Source organism: Mirounga leonina, unplaced genomic scaffold, assembly GCF_011800145.1.
Source record: "Mirounga leonina isolate KUSES-001 unplaced genomic scaffold, KU_Mleo_1.0 Mir_129, whole genome shotgun sequence".
Classification (NCBI taxonomy): Eukaryota; Metazoa; Chordata; class Mammalia; order Carnivora; family Phocidae; genus Mirounga; species Mirounga leonina.
Genome location: NW_023270323.1, coordinates 39583246 through 39604376, shown reverse-complemented (window position 1 = coordinate 39604376; position 21131 = coordinate 39583246). Strand labels below are relative to the sequence as shown.

Sequence of the window (21131 nt, the reverse complement as noted above, 5' to 3'; positions counted from 1 at the left end):
TTTCCCAGTCTTAGTCTCTTCTCCCACCAATTTAGTTTTTCTTCCTAATGAACTGAGCTGGCCCTACCATTTTCCAGCTTAAAAGCCTCTCCTGGCCCAATTGCTTGCAGGCCACAGCCTGACTTCTTATAATGGCACCAAAATCCTTCATGATTTCTCAATTTCTCTCCACCTAATCCCTGCCTGGAACATTACATACCTGCACAATTAAGTCAACAGATTGAGCACGGAATGTTTCACAGGTTTAGTTCAATTCAACCACTATTTATTGAACACTAAGTATAGTCACTGACGTAGGCTCCAAAGGCACAATGGTTAATAAATTCCCTGATCCATGAAGAATTTTCACCTCAGCTAAGTACTTGCCATATCAGGAGGTAAGTTTTAGCATACCTGTTTTCCTACAAAATTGTGCACTAGAGGCCTCGTTTCTCCAACACTAGAAAATATGCAAGTTTTCAATGAATGTTTGTTGACTAAATGATCAATAAATCTTCCATTTATATCCATATAATAAGTGATATATTCAACCAACTTTTAATACACAATATTGCAGACCCTGTGTTTGGCATTGAGAATATAAATAGAAATAAGGCACAGTCTTGCCATCAAAAGGATCTGAAATAAAAGACCCACATATGTAAAGAAAGCAAATGCAATATAAAGTTACAGAAGCAATAATTTGTTTAATGGATAAGAGTTACAAAAGAGGAAAAATAAATTCTGATTGAGTGAAGGAAAAAGGGAAGTGGTCAGAAGTTTCATATAAGACATGAGTTTTGACTTGTCTTCCAAGAAAACCAGGTGTTCACCAGGTGGACAGGATGGGGAGGAGCATTCCTCGCAGCTCAAACACAGAGTGCAGCATGGACAAAGGTATAGAGGCACACAACACGTTCTCTGGAACTACAAACAGTTTAGTATAGCTGGAATATATTGTATGAAGAGAGGCCCAAACTGAAACAGGAGCTCTGAACTAGTAAAAAGGGACTAGATCAGAGTGAGTCTTATTTTTTATTCTAAGTAGTAGCAGCCTATGGAGTACAGTTAAAGTATTGTTAGGAGTGAATATAATTTGTTCACATATGGAGTTTTTTGGGGGGAAGTATTCTAAATGGAAAATAGCTTAAATGAGCAAGATTTAGGACAGGGAGAGTATTGAGAAAGCAGTCACAGCAACAACTCTGGGTGAGAACAGGTAAGGGTACCCACAGAGGGGCTAGACAGCATGGGGTATATAAAGAGATGTTAAGAAAATGGAACCAAAAAGTCTGGTGACTGGATTGACAAAAAGGATGAGGCAGAGGGAGAATTTCAGATTCATACCCAGTTTTCTGCCTGGATGACTGGTAAGTGGCTGTGCCTTAGATTTGGAAAACCAGAAGAGAAGCAGGTTGAGGAATAAATGTATTAAGTTCAGTTAGGACACGGTTTTTTGTTTTGTTTTTAATTGTGGCAAAATATATAAAATTTACTATCTTAACCATTTTTAAGTGCACAGTTCAGTATAGTTAAGTATTTGCACAATATTATACAACCAATCTCCAGAATTTTCATCTTGTGAAACTGAAACTTTATATCCATTAAACAACAACTACCCATTTCCTCTTCCCAATGGCTGTTTTTTTCTCTTAGCATAATATCATCAAGGTTCATCTAACATATGTGAGAATTTTCTTCCTTTCTAAGGCTGAATTATATTCCATTGTGTATACTACATTTTCTTTATCCATTCATCTGTCAATAGACATTTGTATTGCTTTCACATTTTGACTATTGTGAATAGTGCTGCTAGTTACATGGGTATACAAATAACGCTTTGAGACCCTGCTTTCAGTTCTGTTAGATATGTACCCAGAAGCAGAATTGCTAGATCATATAGTAATTCTATTTTTAATTTTTTTCAGGGCCCTCTGTTTTCCATAGCTGCTGTATCATTTTAGATTCCCACCAACAGGACATAAGGGTTCTAATTTCTCTACATTCTCACCAACATTTGTTATTTTCTTTTGTTGTTTTGATATTAGCCATCCTATTTGGTGTGGGGATTCATTGTTTTGAAGGTACTGTGGGACATCCTGGTGGAAACATATAGTAAGCAGTTGGATATATGACTGTGGATTGCAGAAGAGAGTCTGATAATTTGGGAAACATCAGCAAACAGGTGTGCTTGAGATTGCTTAAAGAGAGCACAAAAAAGAAAGACAATGAGAGTGATGGACAGATCTCTGAGCAACATTTCTAGGTCTGCTGAAGAAGTGAAACCAGTGAGTAGACTTACAGAGGAAACAAGTTTCAAAGAGGACAGAGTAATTGACACTGACAAGTGTCAGAAAAGTGAAAAATGAGATGGAATCTAAAAGGGGGTGGAGAATATGAAATTGGGGTCAAAGAAAATAGCTTGGCACCTAAAATTCAAGGAAGGAACAGTTTTGTGATATAATAGGACCCAGAGCATGGCTTTGAATGTGGATTGATAAAGTGGAGTAAATGGAGGTTGCTGAATAATTAGATTCTAGGAGATCAAAAAATATGAGAGAAGCAGGATGTGCAAGTCACTCATGATGCCAATTGGTAGAGAAAAGGAAGATTGTGGGTCAGACTCCAACATTATATCAGTGAATGAGGGGACATGAAGAGAGAAAAGTAGAGGTAGTAAATGAGGGTGCCAAGTACAGGCAAGGAGGATTTTCACAGGAAAGTGGAACCATAATGGTCCAGTGGTGGCCCACAATAGCCAGGGAAATGGCAATGCTACCTCCCAGTTCTACAGTACAAGAGGGTGAAGGGAAATGGTGAGCATCTGGTATAGAAAGAGTAGGAGAAGTGCTGTCCTTGAGGGAAGTTAGATTTCAGTTTCAGTGAATGAGTAAAGACATTCTTCTGCTAAAATATTGAGAATACTGGACATGTATATATAATGGAACAAAGGTAGGGACCAAGAGGTAAATGAAGAGTTGGGATTCAGGCCTAAAGAAATGGGGGGGAGGGATAAGCACAGAGAATGTGAGGGAATGACACTAAAAGGGTTGACAAAGAGTGACTAAGAATGAGAATATGTGGAGGACCCTAGAAGGTTGTGTATTGCATGACCTATATGGCCACATGCAACCCCAGGGCTACCAGATCATGAAGGGACTTGTAGGTCACGTGGTAGAAGTTTGGATTTTACTTTATGTGTAACAGGAAACCACTGAAAGGTTTGTGTTACTTGAAATGCAGTGTGGCAGTAGAGATGGAGGGAATTAGATATGGGATATATTTTACAGGAAGAACTAATGAGTCTTGCTAATGGGCTTTCTTAGGTGTGAAAAGGACTCATAAGGGAAAGAGAGGAATCAAGGGTCATTTGGGTTTTGGCTGGAACAATGTTGGATAATGGTTATTGATACTAAGAAGGAGTATGGGAGTGGGATAGAACAGGTTTGGGAAGGCAATTCACAAGTTCTGTTTGGGGCATAAATTTCATGTGCCTATTAGATATCCAAGGGAGTCATCAGTGAAGCATCGGAGTGAGCTCAAGGAAAAGTTGAGACTGCAGGTGGAAAGCTGGGAGTCATTGTCTGTCAGTGACACATATCACATAGATAGTATCAAAAGTCATGGGATAGGGGTGCCTGGGTGGCACAGTCTCTTAAGCACCCAGCTCTTGATTTCAGCTCAGGTTGTGATCTCAGGGTCTTAAGATCAAGCCACATGAGGAGCCTGTGTCAGGCTCCATGCTCAGTGGGGAGTCTGCCTGAGATTCTCTCGCTCTCTCCTGGCCCCTCCCCCTGCTCACGTGCTCCTTCTCTCTCTCTCTCTCTCTCTTTTTTTTTTTTAATTTTATTTATTTATTTGAGAGAGAGAATGAGATAGAGAGAGAGAGCATGAGACAGGGGAGGGTCAGAGGGAGAAGCAGACTCCCTGCCGAGCAGGGAGCCCGATGCGGGACTCGATCCTGGGACTCCGGGATCATGACCTGAGCCGAAGGCAGTCGCTTAACCAACTGAGCCACCCAGGCGCCCTCTCTCTCTCTTTCAAATAAATAAGTATATCTTAAAAAAAAAAAAAAGTCATGGGACTGGATGAAATGACCCTGGGAGCAAGGGTAGAGAGAAAAGAGAAGAGAATCCAGGAAAAACCCATTTCTTGCCCTCCGATGTTATGGTGGAGTCAAGTCCTGCTGAAATTGCATACTTAAGATAATCAGCTTTACCTTATTTCAATGTGATTGTACTTCTTTGCTCAAAATAAATACCAGTTATTTCCTATTCCTCATAAAATCAAGCATATCTCCCTTCGCCTAATTTCTAAGTCCTTCATGTGCATGATCAATATTTAGCTTAAGGATTTACTAAGCACTTATCTGGTGAATACAGAAATAAACTTGTTCTCACCCTTAAATGGTGGGCAGTTTATGTAATAGTATAGATGTGAATAGATGACACAATTTTCCAGAAAGAACTAGCAATATAAAATTTTGTATTAAAATATGTCAGAATGCAGAGGAAGATGGATAATTGGGGCTTAATTCCCCATTGAAGTATCTGGAAAGGAAGGAAAACTCTACATATGTGCAGTTATTCAGGTCGTTCAAAGGATGAAAGTCCTAAACCAAAGCATACCACCATTTTGCCTCTAACTTGTAAAATGCTTTGACATTTGAAATCTCATTTAACTTTGTTATCCTTCCAGGAAGCAGGTGTAATATGTTATCTTAATATGTCAATTTACTGATGAAGAAATTGAAGAACATTGAGATTTAAGTGGCATAACTAAAGTTGGAAGTAAATAACACAGTTGGGCCTAAATGCCACATTCATGAAAAACACATTTATAAGTACTATCTACCAGATACTGAGTAAGGCACTTTTATTTGATCTTTACCTCTTGTCATCATTTTAATCATCATCTATTAAGCAACCCCTTTCAGTACTTCCCAGGGATAGATACATTAAACTAATGCTTTGTTGTTGTTTTTGTTTTTGCTTTTTTTTTTTTTTGCCAAGAACCAACAAACTACGCACATACACATACACCCCCCACACACAAAATGATAAAATGGAAAACAAATATAATCAATATATGGAACATTGTAGTGTGGTATGTTCATAAGTTTATAGAATACCTTCAAACTATCCATCTTTAAGCTCTTCCCTGGTGAGTAGGGAGATAAAGACATCTTGAACTAAGGAAGCTTATCCAGGCAATGAGCTCAGTTTAAAAGCAAGGAAGGAAGAGGCCTTTTCAGAGTGGTTATTAGTGATTTATGGGCTTCTCTGCTTGTGAAAATTTTTATTTTCAAAGCTTAGCTGCAATGCTACCTCCACCATAAAGGTGATTCTGATGCCTCAGTAAATATTCATCAACTCTTCAGTTTAAATAGAGTCCTTTAAAAAAAAAAATTATTTATTTGACAGAGACACAACGAGAGAGGGAACACAAGCAGGGGGAGTGGGAGAGGGAGAAGCAGGCTTCCCGCGGAGTGGGGAGCCCAATGAGGGACTTGATCCCAGGACCCTGGGATCATGACCTGAGCTGGAGGCAGACACTTAACTGACTGAGCCACCCAGGTGCCCCGAGTAGAGTCTTGAAAGACAAGCTTATTTTAGGCAGCTGAAAGGAGAAAGATGATCCTCAGCAGAAGGCAGCTGGTTCTTCCATGAAACCAGAGTTCATTATAGACTCATGGAATAACAAGTAGACAGGACTATGAGTAATTGCTTTATGATACTCCTTAGCAGAATGTAAAATCTTCACGACATTACTGTCAGTACAGGCCAAGATCTACTGAGTGTTAGGCACCATATCATGAATAAGTGACATGTAAGAAGATGCCCTGTTGGAGGGAGGACTTCACCTAGCGAAGAGTCCTAGGAAAACAGATATGTAGTCAAATAATTACTATAGGATGTGATAGACACATGCCATAGAAGCAGCAGAGTCTAAAGGGGTGTGATTAGCTCTGCCCTACCCACCCTCCAATAACTCTGATCTTCTATGTCCACTTTCTCACTCCCTCCACTCCAGCTCATTTTGGGTTCCTTGAATGCACCAGGTATGTTTCTGCCTTAGGGCCTTTGCACTTCCTATTCTCTCTGTCTGATAGGGCTTCACCCAGAAATTCACAATGGCTTACTTCTTTTCTCCATTCAGCTCTCTACTCTTATGTCACCTTATTAGAATAGTTTTCCCTGACCTCTTGGTATAAAATTGCACCTAATCCCTATTTATCACTCTGTTCTAGGTCCCCCTATCCTGCTTACTCTTATTTATAATCCTTATCACAGCTTGGCATGCTGTACATTTATATGTTTATTGTCTGCCTTCCTTCGTTAGGATGAAAGCTTCATAAGAGGAAGGACTTTGATTTACTTGCCGCTGAATCTACCTAGGCTAGAAGAGCCCCTGGCACATGGTAGACTCTTCATAAATATTTATAGAACAAAGAAATGGAAAGAGATAAAGTGGAATTCAGGAAAAGATTTCACAATGTTGGCTATACCTTAACAGAGTTTAAAACTACACATGGGATTATCCTAAAGAGGTAAGTGAGACTGGGAACAGCAATTGAGTCTTCAAAGGTAAGGGTAGGATTAAAACCACAGGATTTGTTTAAATAATGGGAGATGGTGCGGCATTGTTGGGATGTAAACACTTCCTTTGGGTTTCTATTAAAGCATATCTACCTTTTACTCTTGTAGGAGAGTTAATTAAGACCCTTCTGACTTTCTCAATAAGTTGAGGGCTCTTTAAGGGCAAAGACTAGACTTTACTCATATCTTTGTTTTCCAAGTTCTTAAACAGCAGGTATTCAATAATTGTTAAATGAAGAACAATATTTAGTGAACCAACAGCAAGTAAACCCACTGATTGATTTGTAAACTAGAATGAATTTCTCTCTGTTGAAAAGTGAGAGTCCTATTTGAAAACTTTTGGACCAAAAAAAGCTTTAGAGATCATCAAATTCAGCTTTCCCATTTTAAGGATGAGAAAACTGAAGCAAGGAGAGGTTACCTGAGGTCATGCAACTAGGTAGTTACTGTTAAGAACTAGAACACCAATTTTGACCTATCTATCATCTCCCTGAAAGATGTGTTCAAAAGTAGCCTGAAAATGTGGCATTATCTACTAAAATAAAAACTGTGTATACTTTATGATCTTGGAGAAAAACTTGTACAGATCTGCAAGAAGTCATTTACAAGGCTCTTCATTGTAGTGTTTTGTTTTTTTGGTTAAAGTGAGCAGTTGAAAGCAATCTAAATGTACATCACTAGGGAAATAACCATATTCATTTTGTGATAGCTATGCTATGGAATATTGGGAAGCACTTAAAAATGGGTACAGTTTAAGTATACTAAAATGGAAAGGCTCTCCAAAACAGTTATTTAAAAAAAAAAAAAAAAAGCAATCCTTAGAATGATATATACAGTATTGTACCCTTTAAGACTCATTAACATCAGGTTCTTCCACCGAAACAATACATGTGAAGTAAATGCATAGAATATTTGAGGATTCACACCAAACAGCAAACAAGGGATACTTCGGCGAAGGAGGGTAGTAGATGAGGGGGGTCTTCGACCTTAACTATAATGTTTTATTTTTAACAAAGAGAATGCATTTTTCATTTATTAGCTTGGCTTTCCTTTGCCGTTAAAATTGAATTTTCAATAAAGTAGGCATGAATTATGTTTTCTTTAATGAGAAACGGGAGTGATAAGGTAACAGTTCTGTTTCAAGGCTGATAAAACACATGAAGAACGAAACAAGACCTTTCATAAGATTAAAAAACAGAAAAATAGTTGAGAAGAGAAAGAAAGCATCAAGGAGATAAGGGAACAATGATGCACTGGCCGGCAAAGGCAATATGGGTTACTAGAGGAAAGGTTGGGGGAGGGGAACCTTTGCTGACGCAGGACGCCGCCACGGGAGAAAGCCACGCTAAAAAGGCCAAGCGGCATTCCACAGGGGCGGAGCCAACGACGGCGCGCATGCGCAACCAGGCCCAGGTGGCCTGCGCCGCGGAAGCGAAGCAACCTAAAGACGCCGCGCCGCTGGGCTGCTGCTGCGCGTGCGCAGGCGGACCGCCGCCGGAGTCGTCTCGTTTGCAGCTCCCAACGCCGCGGCCGCCTCTCCTGGATTTGAGTCTCGCGCTTTCTTCGTTCCCTCGCCGGCGGGTTCGCGCCCCTCTCGCGCCCCCGGGCAGCGAGGCTGGGAAGGGGTTGGAGGGGGCTGTTGATCGCCGCCTTTAACTTGTGCTCGGGGCGGCCATGTCGGCCGGCGAGGTCGAGCGCCTAGTGTCGGAGCTGAGCGGCGGGACCGGAGGGGATGAGGAGGAAGAGTGGCTCTATGGCGGTACGGAACTTCCTGTCCCTTCTCTCACTCCCGGGTTCCCTCAGGCCTCCCCTCCCGGCCCGCAAACGGCCGGCGTCCCGGGCCCCTCACGCCGCCGCTGGGGCTTCTGGTACGGAGTGTCCTCCGGCCTGAGTTAGGCCCAGCGAGGCGTGCGCGTTCTTTGGCCTTCACCCCCCCCCCCGCGCCCGCGCGCAGCCCACGCCCCCACCACGCAGCCACCCCGCGGAGGTCGGGCTGGGCCGGGGATGGGCGCGGGTCCGGACCCCCAGCCTCACCCTCCTCCCCGCGGGGGCTTCCAGGCCGCCTCGTCTCCACGCTCTCCCCCCTACTGTTTCATCTCCATTCTGAGCTCTGTTGGTGTGTCTCTTCTTGCCCCTTGGCTATAGTTTGCCCTCCCTGTCCCTTTCTTTCAGAAACAGTCTTTCTGTAATAATAGCTAAATAAAGTTGATGCTGTAAAACTAACGTCTTGTTTCTTGATGGTCAGTTTGTATGGAATGCACCTGCAAGGGTACCTCCTTGTCTGAAAGTCGTGCTTTAAAAATAATTAATTAAGAGAGAGAAAGAGATGGAATACATTATGGCCCATAACGAAAACCCCGAATGTCTCCTGTATTAAGGTGAAGTTTTTCATTTTTAAGAGAGTGCTCTTTAACCCACATCATTAGAAGTATCTCATGTCCCTTAGGCTTACAGTTTTCAGTTATTTCATATGTATCTTTTTCCCCAAATAAGTTCAGTGCACTTTGTACTTACCTCATGAAAGGGACTTGACATCTGGTTTTTAACTTTTCATTAAGTCAGTCTCTTGTCTGTTAATGATAACTAGATTTGAAAGTTAATATGTGTTCCTTGCCTAAAATGTATATTCTTTAGTGTAGTAAAAGTGCACGTTTGGGCACCATGCAGCTCCTTGTTGCTGTGACTTTGACAAACTTTGATTTTGACAAACTTGTAAAATTCATTATTTTTGGTGGAAGATTTAGCATTAGTAATATTCTTTGAAATGTAAATGTGAAGGGTTTCCTTAACAAAGATCTAGAAATCTTTAATGCCTCTTAAATTAAGCTTACTTTAATAGAAATAAAGTCTGATTTTTTTTCATAAAAGACATATCTTGTTAAGTCATTATAAGGTGATCTAACTTTGGATGTGCTTATAGGCCCATGGGACGTGCATGTGCACAGTGATTTGGCAAAGGACCTAGGTTAGTGCTTGTGATGATCACTTCAGATTTTCATAATACTGGTTTCTTTAAGAGTGGTTTGTTTGTTAATTTTATTTATTTATTTATGTATTTTTTTTGGTAGATGAAAATGAAGTTGAAAGGCCAGAAGAAGAAAATGCCAGGTTAGTGGAATTTGTTGTTGATACTTAAACAGATTGTCTGATACAGTGGTTCTGTAAACAAATTGTCAAAATTATTTCATTGTAAATATCATTGGCTTGAATACAGCATATTGACTGAAAGTTCAAAGACATTGAATACTGTAGAGTTTATTTCTATTTCAGGACCTAATCAGTTCTGTTTATTTGCTAGTAGCTTAGGGGACAAAGTTTTTGAAATAAGGGTTTGAATATTCTTCACTATTAAGTAATTTTGTACTCTTAAGTGAGCTTAGTAGTGGAGTATATAATATAACCATTAGACCAATAAAGAAGAAGTTAAAATTTTTTTTTTATTAAAAAAGACTCCTTTACTGTTTTTGCAATTTATTAATACCTTTGATGGTATAGTGCACTTTGGTTATAATTCTAATGTTTTCTGTTTAAATTCAAAGTGGAACTAATGGATGTTATAAGATTGATTCCCTTTGTTAGACTGCTAGAAAGATTTGAGTATCATTTACAGAACATGTAAAGGGAACTTGAAACTTCTCGATTTCAGAACAACTCACACAGACAAGTATATGGATATGCTGACATTACTCATCAAATCTAGTATCAATGCCTTAATGTCCACTAATGGGGAAGGGGTGGTTAAAAAAAGATCTTTTAAAGAATATTCGGGTTTAGAAAGTGGAGGAAGTACCACTTTACACCCATTAGGATAGGATGGCCACCATCAAAAAATAGTAACAGGTGTTGGTGAAGATATGCAGAAATTGGAACTCTCTGGGATTGTAAAAAGGTGCAGCTATTTTAGAAAACAGGCAGTTCCTCAAAAGGTTAAACATAGTTACTGTATGATCCAGGCAGTTCCTCAAAAGGTTAAACATAGTTACTGTATGATCCAGGAATTCCACTTCTACATATATGCTTTAGAGAAATGATACATATCCACACAAAAACTTGTACATGAATGTTCAGAGCAGCACTGTTTATAATAGCCAAAAAATGGAAATAAAAGTCCATCAAATGATGAATGGATAGATAAAATATGGTATATCCATATGGTGGAGTACTGTGTGGCAGTAAAAAGAAATGAAGTATTGATATCTGTTAGAACATGGATGAACCTTGAAAACATTATGCTAAGCTAAAGAAGCCAGTCCCAAAGAACTACGTATTGTATGATTCAACTAAAATAAATGTACAGAATAGGTAAATCTATAGAAACAGTGGTTGCCATGACTGAGGTCAGGCAACACTGGGGAGTGATTACTAATATATACAAGGCTTCCTTTGGGGTGATGAAAATGTCCTGAAATTAGGCAGTTGTAATGGTTGCACTATACTGTAAACGTGAAAAACCGTTCAGTTGAACACTTCAAATGGGTGGTTTGTGTGGTATATGAAATCTATTTCAAAGCTGGCAGGGGTATACTTTAGAGATACTGTGGGTTCAGTTCCACACCAATAAAGTGAGTCAAATGAATTTTTGGTTTCCTGGTGCATATAAAAGTTTTGTTTATACTGTAGTCTCTTAAGTGCGATAGTATTATGTCTAAAAACCAATGTACATACCTTAATTAAAAAATACTTTTATACTAAAAAAAATCCTAACCACTATCTGAGCTTTTAGCAAGTCATAATGTTTTTGCTGGTTGCAGGGTCTTGCTTCGAAATTGAATGCTGTTGATGATCAGAGTAGTGGTTGCTGAAGGTTGGGGTGGCTGTGGCAGTTTTTTAAAATAAGACAACCATGAAGCTTGCCACATTGAATTGACTCTTCCTTTCACAAACGATTTCTCTGTAGCAGTGTTGCTGTTTGATAGCATTTTATCCACAGTAGAACTTCCTTTCAAATTGAAGTCAGTCCTCTTAAACCCTGCTTTTGCTTTATCAACTAAGTTTAGGTAATATTCTAAATCCTTTTTTTTTTGCTATTTCAACAGTCTTTACAGCATCTTTACCAGGAGTAGGTTCCATGTCAAGAAACCATTTTTTTTGCTCATCCACAAGAAGCAAGCCCTCATCTGTTCATGTTTTGTCATGAGCTTGCAGCAGTTTAGTCACACCTTCAGGCTCCACTTCTCATTCTAGTTCTCTTGTTATTTCCACCACACCTGTACTTACTTACACCACTGAAGTCTGGAACCCCTCAAAGTCCTCCATGGGGGTCAGAAATCCACTTCTTCCAAACTCCTGTTTATGTTGATATTTGGACCTTTCTCCATGAATCATGAATGTTCTTAATGGCATCTCGAATGATGAATCCTATCCAGAAGGTTTTCAATTTACTTTGCCCAGATGCGTCAGAGGAATCACTATCTATGGCAGCTATAGTCTTATGAAATGTATTTCTTCAGGGGCGCCTGGGTGGCTCAGTCGTTAAGTGTCTGCCTTTGGCTCAGGTCATGATCCCAGGGTCCTGGGATCGAGCCCCACATCAGGCTCTCTGCTTGGCAGAAAGCCTGCTTCTCCCTGTCCCACTTCCCCTGCTTGTGTTCCCTTTCTCGCTGTCTCTGTCAAATAAATAAATAAAATCTTTAAAAAAAATTTATTTCTTCAATAATAAGATTTGAAAGTCAGAGTGACTCCTTGATCCATTGGCTGCAGAATGGATATTTTATGAGGCATGAAAACATTAATCATGATCATTGTATGTCTCCCAACAGAGAGAGAGCTCTTAGGTGACCAGTGCATTGTCGATGGGCAGTAATATTTTGAAAGGAATCCTTTTTTCTGAGCAGTAGTCTCAACAGTGGGCTTAAAATATTCAGTAAACCATGTTGTAAACATGTGCTGTCATCCAGGCTTTGTTGTTCCACTTACAGAGCACAGACAGAGTGGATTTAACATAATTCTTAAGGGCCCTAGGACTTTCAGAATGATGAGCATTAGCTTTAACATTAGCTTCAATTAGCTCCTCACAGGAGAGTCAGCCTGTCCTTTGAAAGTTTGAAGCCAGGCTTTGATTTGTTTTCAGCTGTGAAAGTCCCCGATGGCATCTTCTTCCAACAGAAGGCTGTTTTTGTCTACATGAAAATATTTTGTTTAGTGTGGCCACCTTTATGAATGATCTTAGCTAGATCTTCTAGGGGAACTTGCTGCAGCTTCTCCATCAGCACTTGCTGCTTCACCTTGCACTTATGTTCAACCTCATGAACCAACCTCTGATAACTTCAGGCTTTTCTTGTATAGCTTCCTCACCTCTGTTAGCCTTCATCGAATTGAAGAGGGTTATAAGGGCCTTGCTCTCAATTAGCCTTTGACTTAAGGGAATAGTGTAGCTGGTGTGATCTCTCCAGACCACTCAGACTTTCTCCATATTGGCAGTAAGGTGTTTTTACTTTCTTGCCATTCACGTGTTCACTAAAGTGTAGCACTTTTAATCTTCAAGAACTTTTCTTGTGCATTTACACCTTTGCCAGCTGGTGACAAAGGCCTGGCTTCTGGCCTTCCACACACCTTCCTTACAAAACAATCAGTTCTAGCTTCTGAATACAGTGAGAGATGTGTGGGCTCTGTCACTTGAACACTCAGACCCATTAGATGGTTATAAATTGATCTAATTTCAATATTGTTGTGTTTCAGAGAATAGGGAGCCTAAGGAGAGGGAGAGAGACAGGTGATGGTTGGTCAGTGGAGCAGTCATAACACACACAATATTTAGTGATTAAGTTCACCATCTTAAATGGTTGCGATGCGTAGCTACCCAAAACAGTTACCATAGTAACATCAAGGAGATCACTGTAACAAATACAATAATGAAAAAGTATGAAATACTGCAAGAATTACCAAAATGTGACAGAGACACAAAGTGAGCAAACGCTATTGGAAAAATGGCACTGGTAGGTGATACACTGTTACCACAAACCTTCAATTTGTAAAAAAAAACTTAGCTGGGAAGTATAATAAAGCAAAGCATGACAACATGATGTATGTCTACATTTTTAAAAAAGTGAATGGAGGGAAGAAGTGAGACATGGAACTAGAACTTAAGGGATGCTGAAATTATTCTTCCTCACTTAAAGACATCCCCTAAATTGGAAGATTTTTTTTTTTCACTCACTGCTATATTGTGAAATTTTATTGTTTAAATTCATGTATCCAACCCAGTTCCTAACCCTAATCTCCGTTACTCACAAAAGTTAGGATTTGTGTAGCTTATAGTTATAAAAGTAATTACAGTTTTTTCATACTGTTTTTTAATTGGTCAAGAATCAATGGGTAATGTTACAGATTCACAGTTAAATACAATTTTTTTAATCTATTCCATTAATTTTGTTGGTATAAGTTCTTGGTTATAATTCTTAAAGATTATTTTTCTGATTGAACGTTGTTTAATTTTTCTATACTCAGCTTGATTAAATGTATTGGAGGGAAGTCTTCTACCTTTCCTGAGCATTACTGTCAAAATGTCTTCATATTCTTTACTAAAATTTTATTTGGAGAGCTATTAAGTTTATTTCATCCTATGGAAAATTTCTACTCTTAAAGCTTAATTTTTCTAGAGAAAGCTTATAATTTTATGTTTCTAGCATTTTAATGGTGATAGGGAATGAAAACTTTTAAAGTATTGGGGAAGGCATGTTCACCAAACCTGTGTTCTAGTATTCAGCTTGGTACATAATCACATTGTCGTAACTGAGCAGAGTCCTTGTTATTAGAGTTCTCCCCAGCTTCTTTGTGACTGGTTCATTGTTAAAACTTCTTACCCATTGCATTATGCTGTCTCCAATTGTGTCATGTTTTATTTGTTCAAGTTTTAGCTAAATATACTGTTTTGTGGCAAACGGAACTTGTTTCTGGCTACCTGTAGAAACTTAATTAAGCAGGAGCTAAATGGACTAAAGAATTATAGTTGTATATTTGTTTTCTTGGGTCAAGCAGTAACACAAGGAAAACTTAACGCTTAAATTTTTAGTTTTTATCCTTCATTTTGCTTTATATGAGGATTGTATTGTAAAATACCACTGTAGAGATTAAATCAACATATATAAAAACTGCTTGGCAAAGTATAACACTGCTTGACAGAAAGTAAAGTATAGAAGAGATAAGCAGAAACCTAATGAAAAGTTTGATCTATATCAAGATCTGGATGTTTTTCTTAGAAATCCTACTAAATGTGAGTTATTGCTTTGTACTTGGTTCCTTTACTTATAAAGTGAGGTTAATGGTTAGTTCCCACTATAGAAATCATAATTATTAAAATAAAAGGAGCCAGTTACACTACCGTACTAGTTTTATTTGGTGATTAATGACCATATGCTGGAGTCTCCTGAGAAAAGAGGGGTTTATTTTATATCAGTTTTGCTTTAATAGGGCAAATTCAGGTATTAATTGGCCTTCAAAAAGTAATTTGTTTTTTAATGCATCAAAATTAGGTCTGGAGCTACTTATTGGCATCAAATGGGAAGGCAGTCTTACATGAAGATAAACTTTTTTTAAATCTTAAAATGTATCTTTTATGAAATAAAGAATGTATATCCATTTAGATAGGTGAAACAAAACCGGGAAGAACCATGTATGTTAACTGAAGACTAAAGGAGTTAATGTGATTATATGACAAATTTTGAGTTCTTGGGCATGAGGAAAAGCGAAAACTGTGTTACATAGCCTTTGGCAATTACAGTAGTACCTGGCACATAGTGGATGTCCAATAAAGAGTTAGGCTAAGTAAAATTAAGTGTGATGCATATTTTTAAAATAATAAAAAACTTGAATTTTATCCCATTGTCAAATTCATTAATAAATTGTGGAGGCAGTTCCATTCTGTGAATGTTGAGTACGGGTATTATGCAAGGCAGTAGGAATAACAGTAACACAGACAGTTTTTGCCATCCTTTTTCTTTTCCAGTGGAGACAGTAATTTTAGGAAACTATCAGATATAGCTTAAAGATACTAGTATACGCTGTCTGTACTTCTGAAAAGTAATACCAGACTTGTGCACTTACTTCTGTTGTTTGTAGTGCTAATCCTCCATCTGGAATTGAAGATGAAACTGCTGAAAACGGCGTACCTAAACCGGTAACATAAGGCTTTGAAATTTAGTTACTTCTCTGATTAAAGTCTTTATCAGTAGTTTCCCATTCACTTAGGAAGAAAGCCAAAAATTTAACATGACTTCAGTGTCCGACATGATCTGGTCTGCTCTAATATCCCACCTCATCTGGTGCCATCAAAAGCACAGTGATGAGAAGCAATAGTGGGAAGAGACTTTCCATGAAATGGAACATGTGCAAAGTCTTAAAGTTGACCGCTTTCAAGGAACTGAATGTAGCTCAACTAAAGAGATCACAGTGAACCTCGTTTTCAAGGAAAACATTAAGTCCCACAGCCCAAGTTTGATTGTCCTAACTTTTGGGAAAATTTGTTTTTATATAAATATGTGATATTGTCTAACCTCATTCATGCCTGTTGAAAGTGTTGTTTTGGGGGGTGAACATGTATTATTGGTTTTATGAATATTTTAACATTCTGACCCTGTGAAAAGAAGGAAATCCTTATTCTACAGGCTTGAACTTGTATACAAAAAAATACTTTGCCTAGGTGATCTACTTTTTTGTTTACTAGTGTGTGACTAGCCACAGAATTGCCTTTGAGAGCCAAAATAAAACCTTTGTAAATGGTCCCACTTTATACTCATAGAAACAAAGTATTCCCTCAATCATTTGCATCCAGGGACGTTTCTAACTGTAAATGAATGACAAGAATAAGTGAACTGCTCCTTAACTCTCTGGTGCTGTTTAACCATGACTCTTACAGTTAATTGTTTTCCTCTTCATATTCTTGACAAAAATTCCTCAAATACTTATTTTTTGTAATTTATGTTCTAGATATCTTAGTACAATGCCTTAGATTCTTTTTGCAGAGAAGCAGTTACAAATCGTAGGAAAAAAATACATGAGGTGTTATTTACAAAAAGATAATGCTGAGAAGATTTTATTTTACATTCTTATCCCTTTTTATCATGTATAACATTAGTTATAAATGAGGTAACAGTGCTATGAAATTGTGATTTTTTTTCTCTAAAACTATACTTCAAAAAACACAAAGTGATTACTTTTTCAATTATTCATATTAGATGTTGAGATGAATTATTGAATGTATTTTATAATTGTTTATGTTGGTATAGAAAGTGACCGAGACTGAAGATGATAGTGATAGTGACAGTGATGATGATGAGGATGATGTTCATGTCACTATAGGAGACATTAAAACGGGAGCACCACAGTACGGGTAAGTTTTTTTTTTTTTTTTTTTTTTTAAAGATTTGTGTATTTGAGAGAGAGCATGCACACACAGGTGGGAGGGGCAGAGAGAGAGGGAGACAATCTCAAGCAGACTCCCCACTGAGTGTGGAGCCCTACCTGGGGCTTGATCTCATGACCCTGAGATCATGACCTGAGCAGAAACCAAAAGTTGGATACTCAACCGACTGAGCCACCCGGGTGGTAAGTTATTTTTAACTAATGATTGTATGCCTAAGTCAAAGGTAGCATGCTTATATCAAACCAGTGGTGTCGATTCCATTGCTTTTACATTTTTCCATCTTACATGATATGAAAGAACACTTCTTAAAATTTCACTGTGAGTTTCTGGAAGAGTAGATCTTAAAAGTTATCACAAGAAAAAATACAGAACTGTATGGTGATGGATGATAACTAACTGTAATCATCTTTCAATTTATACATATATCAAATCATTACATTGTACACCTAAAATTAATAGTGTTGTGTCAATTCTATCTCATTATAAAAAGGAATTTTACCATGAAAATATTTCTTAAAGTTAATTTATTAGATAAGGTGACATGGAAGCAACTGTTTATGATTTCTGAAATTAAGCTGTTTTTATAAATTGAATACTACAAATTCTTTAATTAGAGTTAGAAAACCTTAAATTACAGATTTCATCTACGTTCTTCCCTTATATTATCCAAAACTGAGTTTAGGTTTTTAATTTTTTGTCCAATAAAAACAGTATCAAAAGTATTTCTTTTTGCTCTTAATAGCCTATTTTTGAAGTTGTTAATTATCCTGCTGGCTTTTTAAGACAGTATGTTGTCTAAAATTTTATAGTCTGTAAAACTGAATTGAGTAAATCGACTGTCATTAGCTCATTGAGCACATAAAGAATCTTACAGAAAGGCTAGAAGGGAATATATTAAAGTGCAGAATGTGATTTTGTTATGGTGGTAGAATAAAAGTCAGTATTTTTTCTCTGTTTTATCAGATTAGATGTATAATGTGGTCCTTGTGCATTGGGAACATAAACTTTTCATCAATTGCACTATAATTCATTATGCAGCCTTATCCAGAATGAAGCAATATATACATAAATATTTTTGAATATTTCTATACTAGAGCCATTTGTTTTCAAAAGTTATTTTAGGAGCTTAAAGGTAACTCAGTTATTGTCATGGTCCATTTCACATTATAATAAGGACTGCCTGTATAATTTTAAAACTCTAAGGATCAGGGTTGAGAAGAGACAGTCATGTTAGGGATAGGTAACTGTTGGTGTTCTCATCTCACTTAAAAAATTAGTGTTGGGCTTACGTGAAATGCTAGTACCTTTATGCTAATAGGACTTTGCCATCTGCATTATGCAAAAGGAACATTATAATCATTGTAAATGTAGTAAATACTCTTCTATAGTTGCAAATACAAATAATTTTATATAACAGTTTAAGCTAATGGTGGGTTTTTTTTTTTATTAATACAACCAAATTTTTGGTAGAAATTGCATTCAAATATTAAATGTACATAGACGCCCATAGTACTTTTCCTGAACTTTCTTTTTTTTTTTTTTTTACTGGAAAAAGTTAACAGTTTATTATAATTTATTTTATCTAACGATCTAGGAAGTTCGCAGCCATCAGCATTTCCAGAGCAATTTCAGGTGCAATTGGGAATTCAGGAATCTCTCTGGTGCAGTTAGTGTAGCGAACCTTGTAGATAAAATACATGTGTACTTTTGATGGCACATGTGAAGGGATCTCTCTAAAATTGACTTAATTAGTTTTATTATCAGCAAACTGACCTGGGCCACTCAACATGGCTTCTATTGTTCCGGATTTTAGTGCATGTTCTCTTTTTACAATAAATTCATGACCATCCAAAGATATCAATTTGACATACATGGCGTCAGGGCCTTCACAGCCACCATAGGTTTTCTCTTCTCCATCCATTATGTTCTTAGGAAATTGTACTTTACTTCCACAGGAACTTCAGTAGTTTCTCGTCAGGCCTGCAACCACCGCAGCCCTGAACTTTATTTCTTACAGCAATTTCCAGTTTCATGAAATGTAGTTATGTTGGTTCATGTTTATCACCTTTAGACTGTAAATTCCTTGAGTAGAAACCATAGTTCATGAATTCCCCTATTCCTCACGTTGCTTTACATATAGTAACTATTCAGTAAATTTGTATTAACTATCAGATTGAACATTAAGAACTCATTTGTCTTTCAGTGTTTTTCCTCAACATTTCAATATGAAAAATTTCAAATTATCCAAGAAAGTTGAAAGAATTGTGTGAACACCCACTTACCCATCATTTAGATTATACAGTGTACATTTTGCTAGGTTTGCTTTACCATACACATGTGTAAATGTATGTATCTCTGTCCATGCTTCTACCCTTCAATAGACCTACTTTTTATGGTTTTTTGGGGGGTTTTTTTGCATTTCAAAGTAACATTTATAGATCTTTCTGAAGGGTATAGAACTTATTTAACCTTGATATTTTAAGATATATCTCTTGAAAACTGAAAGAGCCTATGAGAAAATAACATTTGATGAAAACTTAGTGCACAGAATTTTCAGAAGCAAATTTAAAGAGCAAATTGTATTCAAGGAACAATACTAAATGGGTTTATTGTAAGCTGTTAGTACAAAGTAGCATTTTTTTACGCAACATACTTTTGTTACAAAGTAGTTCATTTTATCTATAAGGTAATGAAAAGCAAATTTTAGAGTAGGGAATAATTTAGCTTGTACAGAGAAGTGGTTTCTTACCTTTGAGATTTATCCATTCATAAATACTTAAAAACATTTGTTGCACTACATTAATTGATGAGACTATGAAAATAATAAAGTTGTCCTTACTAGAAGTAGTGAAGAAGACAGACATGTGAGCAAATACTTTCAGTATGGTTTAAGTGCTAGAATAGAAATGTACAAAGTGAATTGAAAACTTTGAGAGAAGAGTTGCTAAAAGCCTACACATGAAGAAAAGGTCCTAGAGGAAGTAATATGTGAACTTGTTTGGATAATTCTTGACTCGGAAGGAAGAGGATTGATGATTTAGCACAGGACACTACTGAGATGTAGTAGAAGCATGGCTTAGAGGAACTACATGGCTGGAGAATACGGTAGATGGGGAAAAAGGTTGTTGAAACTACTTGAGGGAGTTAGTGCCTTTAAAGGTTTTTAAGCAGGTTAGTTTATTTGAAAAGATAAAAGATAGCAGTAGTTGAGGTGGACTAAATAGAAATTAGTTAATATATTTGAATTGTCCACATGAGATGATAATCCAGCTAAGCCAGTGGCAGCAGTATAGGGATGGATGGAAAAGATGCATTTGAGTGCATAATAAATAGAAATAACATGGGTAACTGGTTGTGGATGCAGAGTGAGATAAAGGACTCGATGACTTAGAGCTTTCTAGAGCAGTTAATTGAGTACCTAAAAGTATATTAGCATGTATGGGTAATGTAGAAGGAGTAGGTTAAAATACATTTTTTTGATGCATTTATTTTGAAGTTCCTTAAATACCCAAGTATGTAAGATCTGGCACCTAGAGAATCCTGAGACCTCATGGGGGTCTAATGGAAGGTATCAGATTAACTTAAGTGCAATTTTCCAAATAGCTAAGCTTCTCTACACACAATGAATACAAAGCCTTAGTAGTTTAAAAAAGAAAAGTGATAGTGTTTTTTATTTTATTTTTTTTAGATTTTAATTCATTAGAGACAGAGAACGAGTGAGCTGGGGTAGGGGCAGGCACTGGCGGTGGGGAGAGAGAGAGAGAGAAAGAATATCCTAAGCAGACTGCGCTGAGTATGGATCCCAACATGGGGCTTGATCTTATGATCCTGAGATCATGACCTGAGCTGAAATCAAGAGTCAGACACTTAGCTGACTGAACCACGCAGGTACCCTGAAAAGTGGTGTTTTAAAGGCAAAACATGGAAGGGAAAGCAGCTGGGTGGGAGCAAAGAAGTTGATTTATTGAACTTATGGCTAAGCCTCTTATGAATTCTATTTTGTTTTATCCTTTAGCAATTCTGTAAGAGGACCATTTAGAGACTACTTGATTTTTGTACATTTGGCTTTTTAATTTATTAATAAATATTTGAGAGAGAGCGAGCAGGGGGGAGGAGGAGAGGAAGAGGGAGAGGAGACTCCCCTCTGAGCAGGGAGCCCGACCTGGGTCTCGATCCCAGGACCCTGAGATCAT

General features: G+C 37.7%; 1 protein-coding gene and 1 pseudogene across 17 annotated transcripts in view; one reads left to right on the top strand and one right to left on the bottom strand.

Annotated features, from left to right (window-relative positions):
• The first annotated feature begins 8059 nt into the window (after window positions 1–8059).
• Window positions 8060–21131, top strand: part of FIP1L1 (factor interacting with PAPOLA and CPSF1) — a 78448-nt gene continuing 65376 nt past the window's right edge. For 4 of the 17 annotated variants that reach the window (XM_035004986.1, XM_035004975.1, XM_035004981.1 and 1 more), the window contains exons 1-5: window positions 8061–8337; window positions 9499–9543; window positions 9647–9686; window positions 15636–15693; window positions 16802–16905. In XM_035004986.1, the coding sequence (XP_034860877.1) occupies window positions 8253–8337; window positions 9499–9543; window positions 9647–9686; window positions 15636–15693; window positions 16802–16905 (332 nt within the window). In that variant the 5' untranslated portion in view covers window positions 8061–8252. Of the gene's footprint in view, window positions 8338–9498; window positions 9544–9646; window positions 9687–15635; window positions 15694–16801; window positions 16906–21131 lie in introns of all 17 variants that reach the window. The other 13 variants (XM_035004985.1, XM_035004974.1, XM_035004982.1 and 10 more) reach the window with 8 other exon arrangements.
• On the bottom strand, window positions 18521–18917 carry LOC118010759 (annotated as a pseudogene).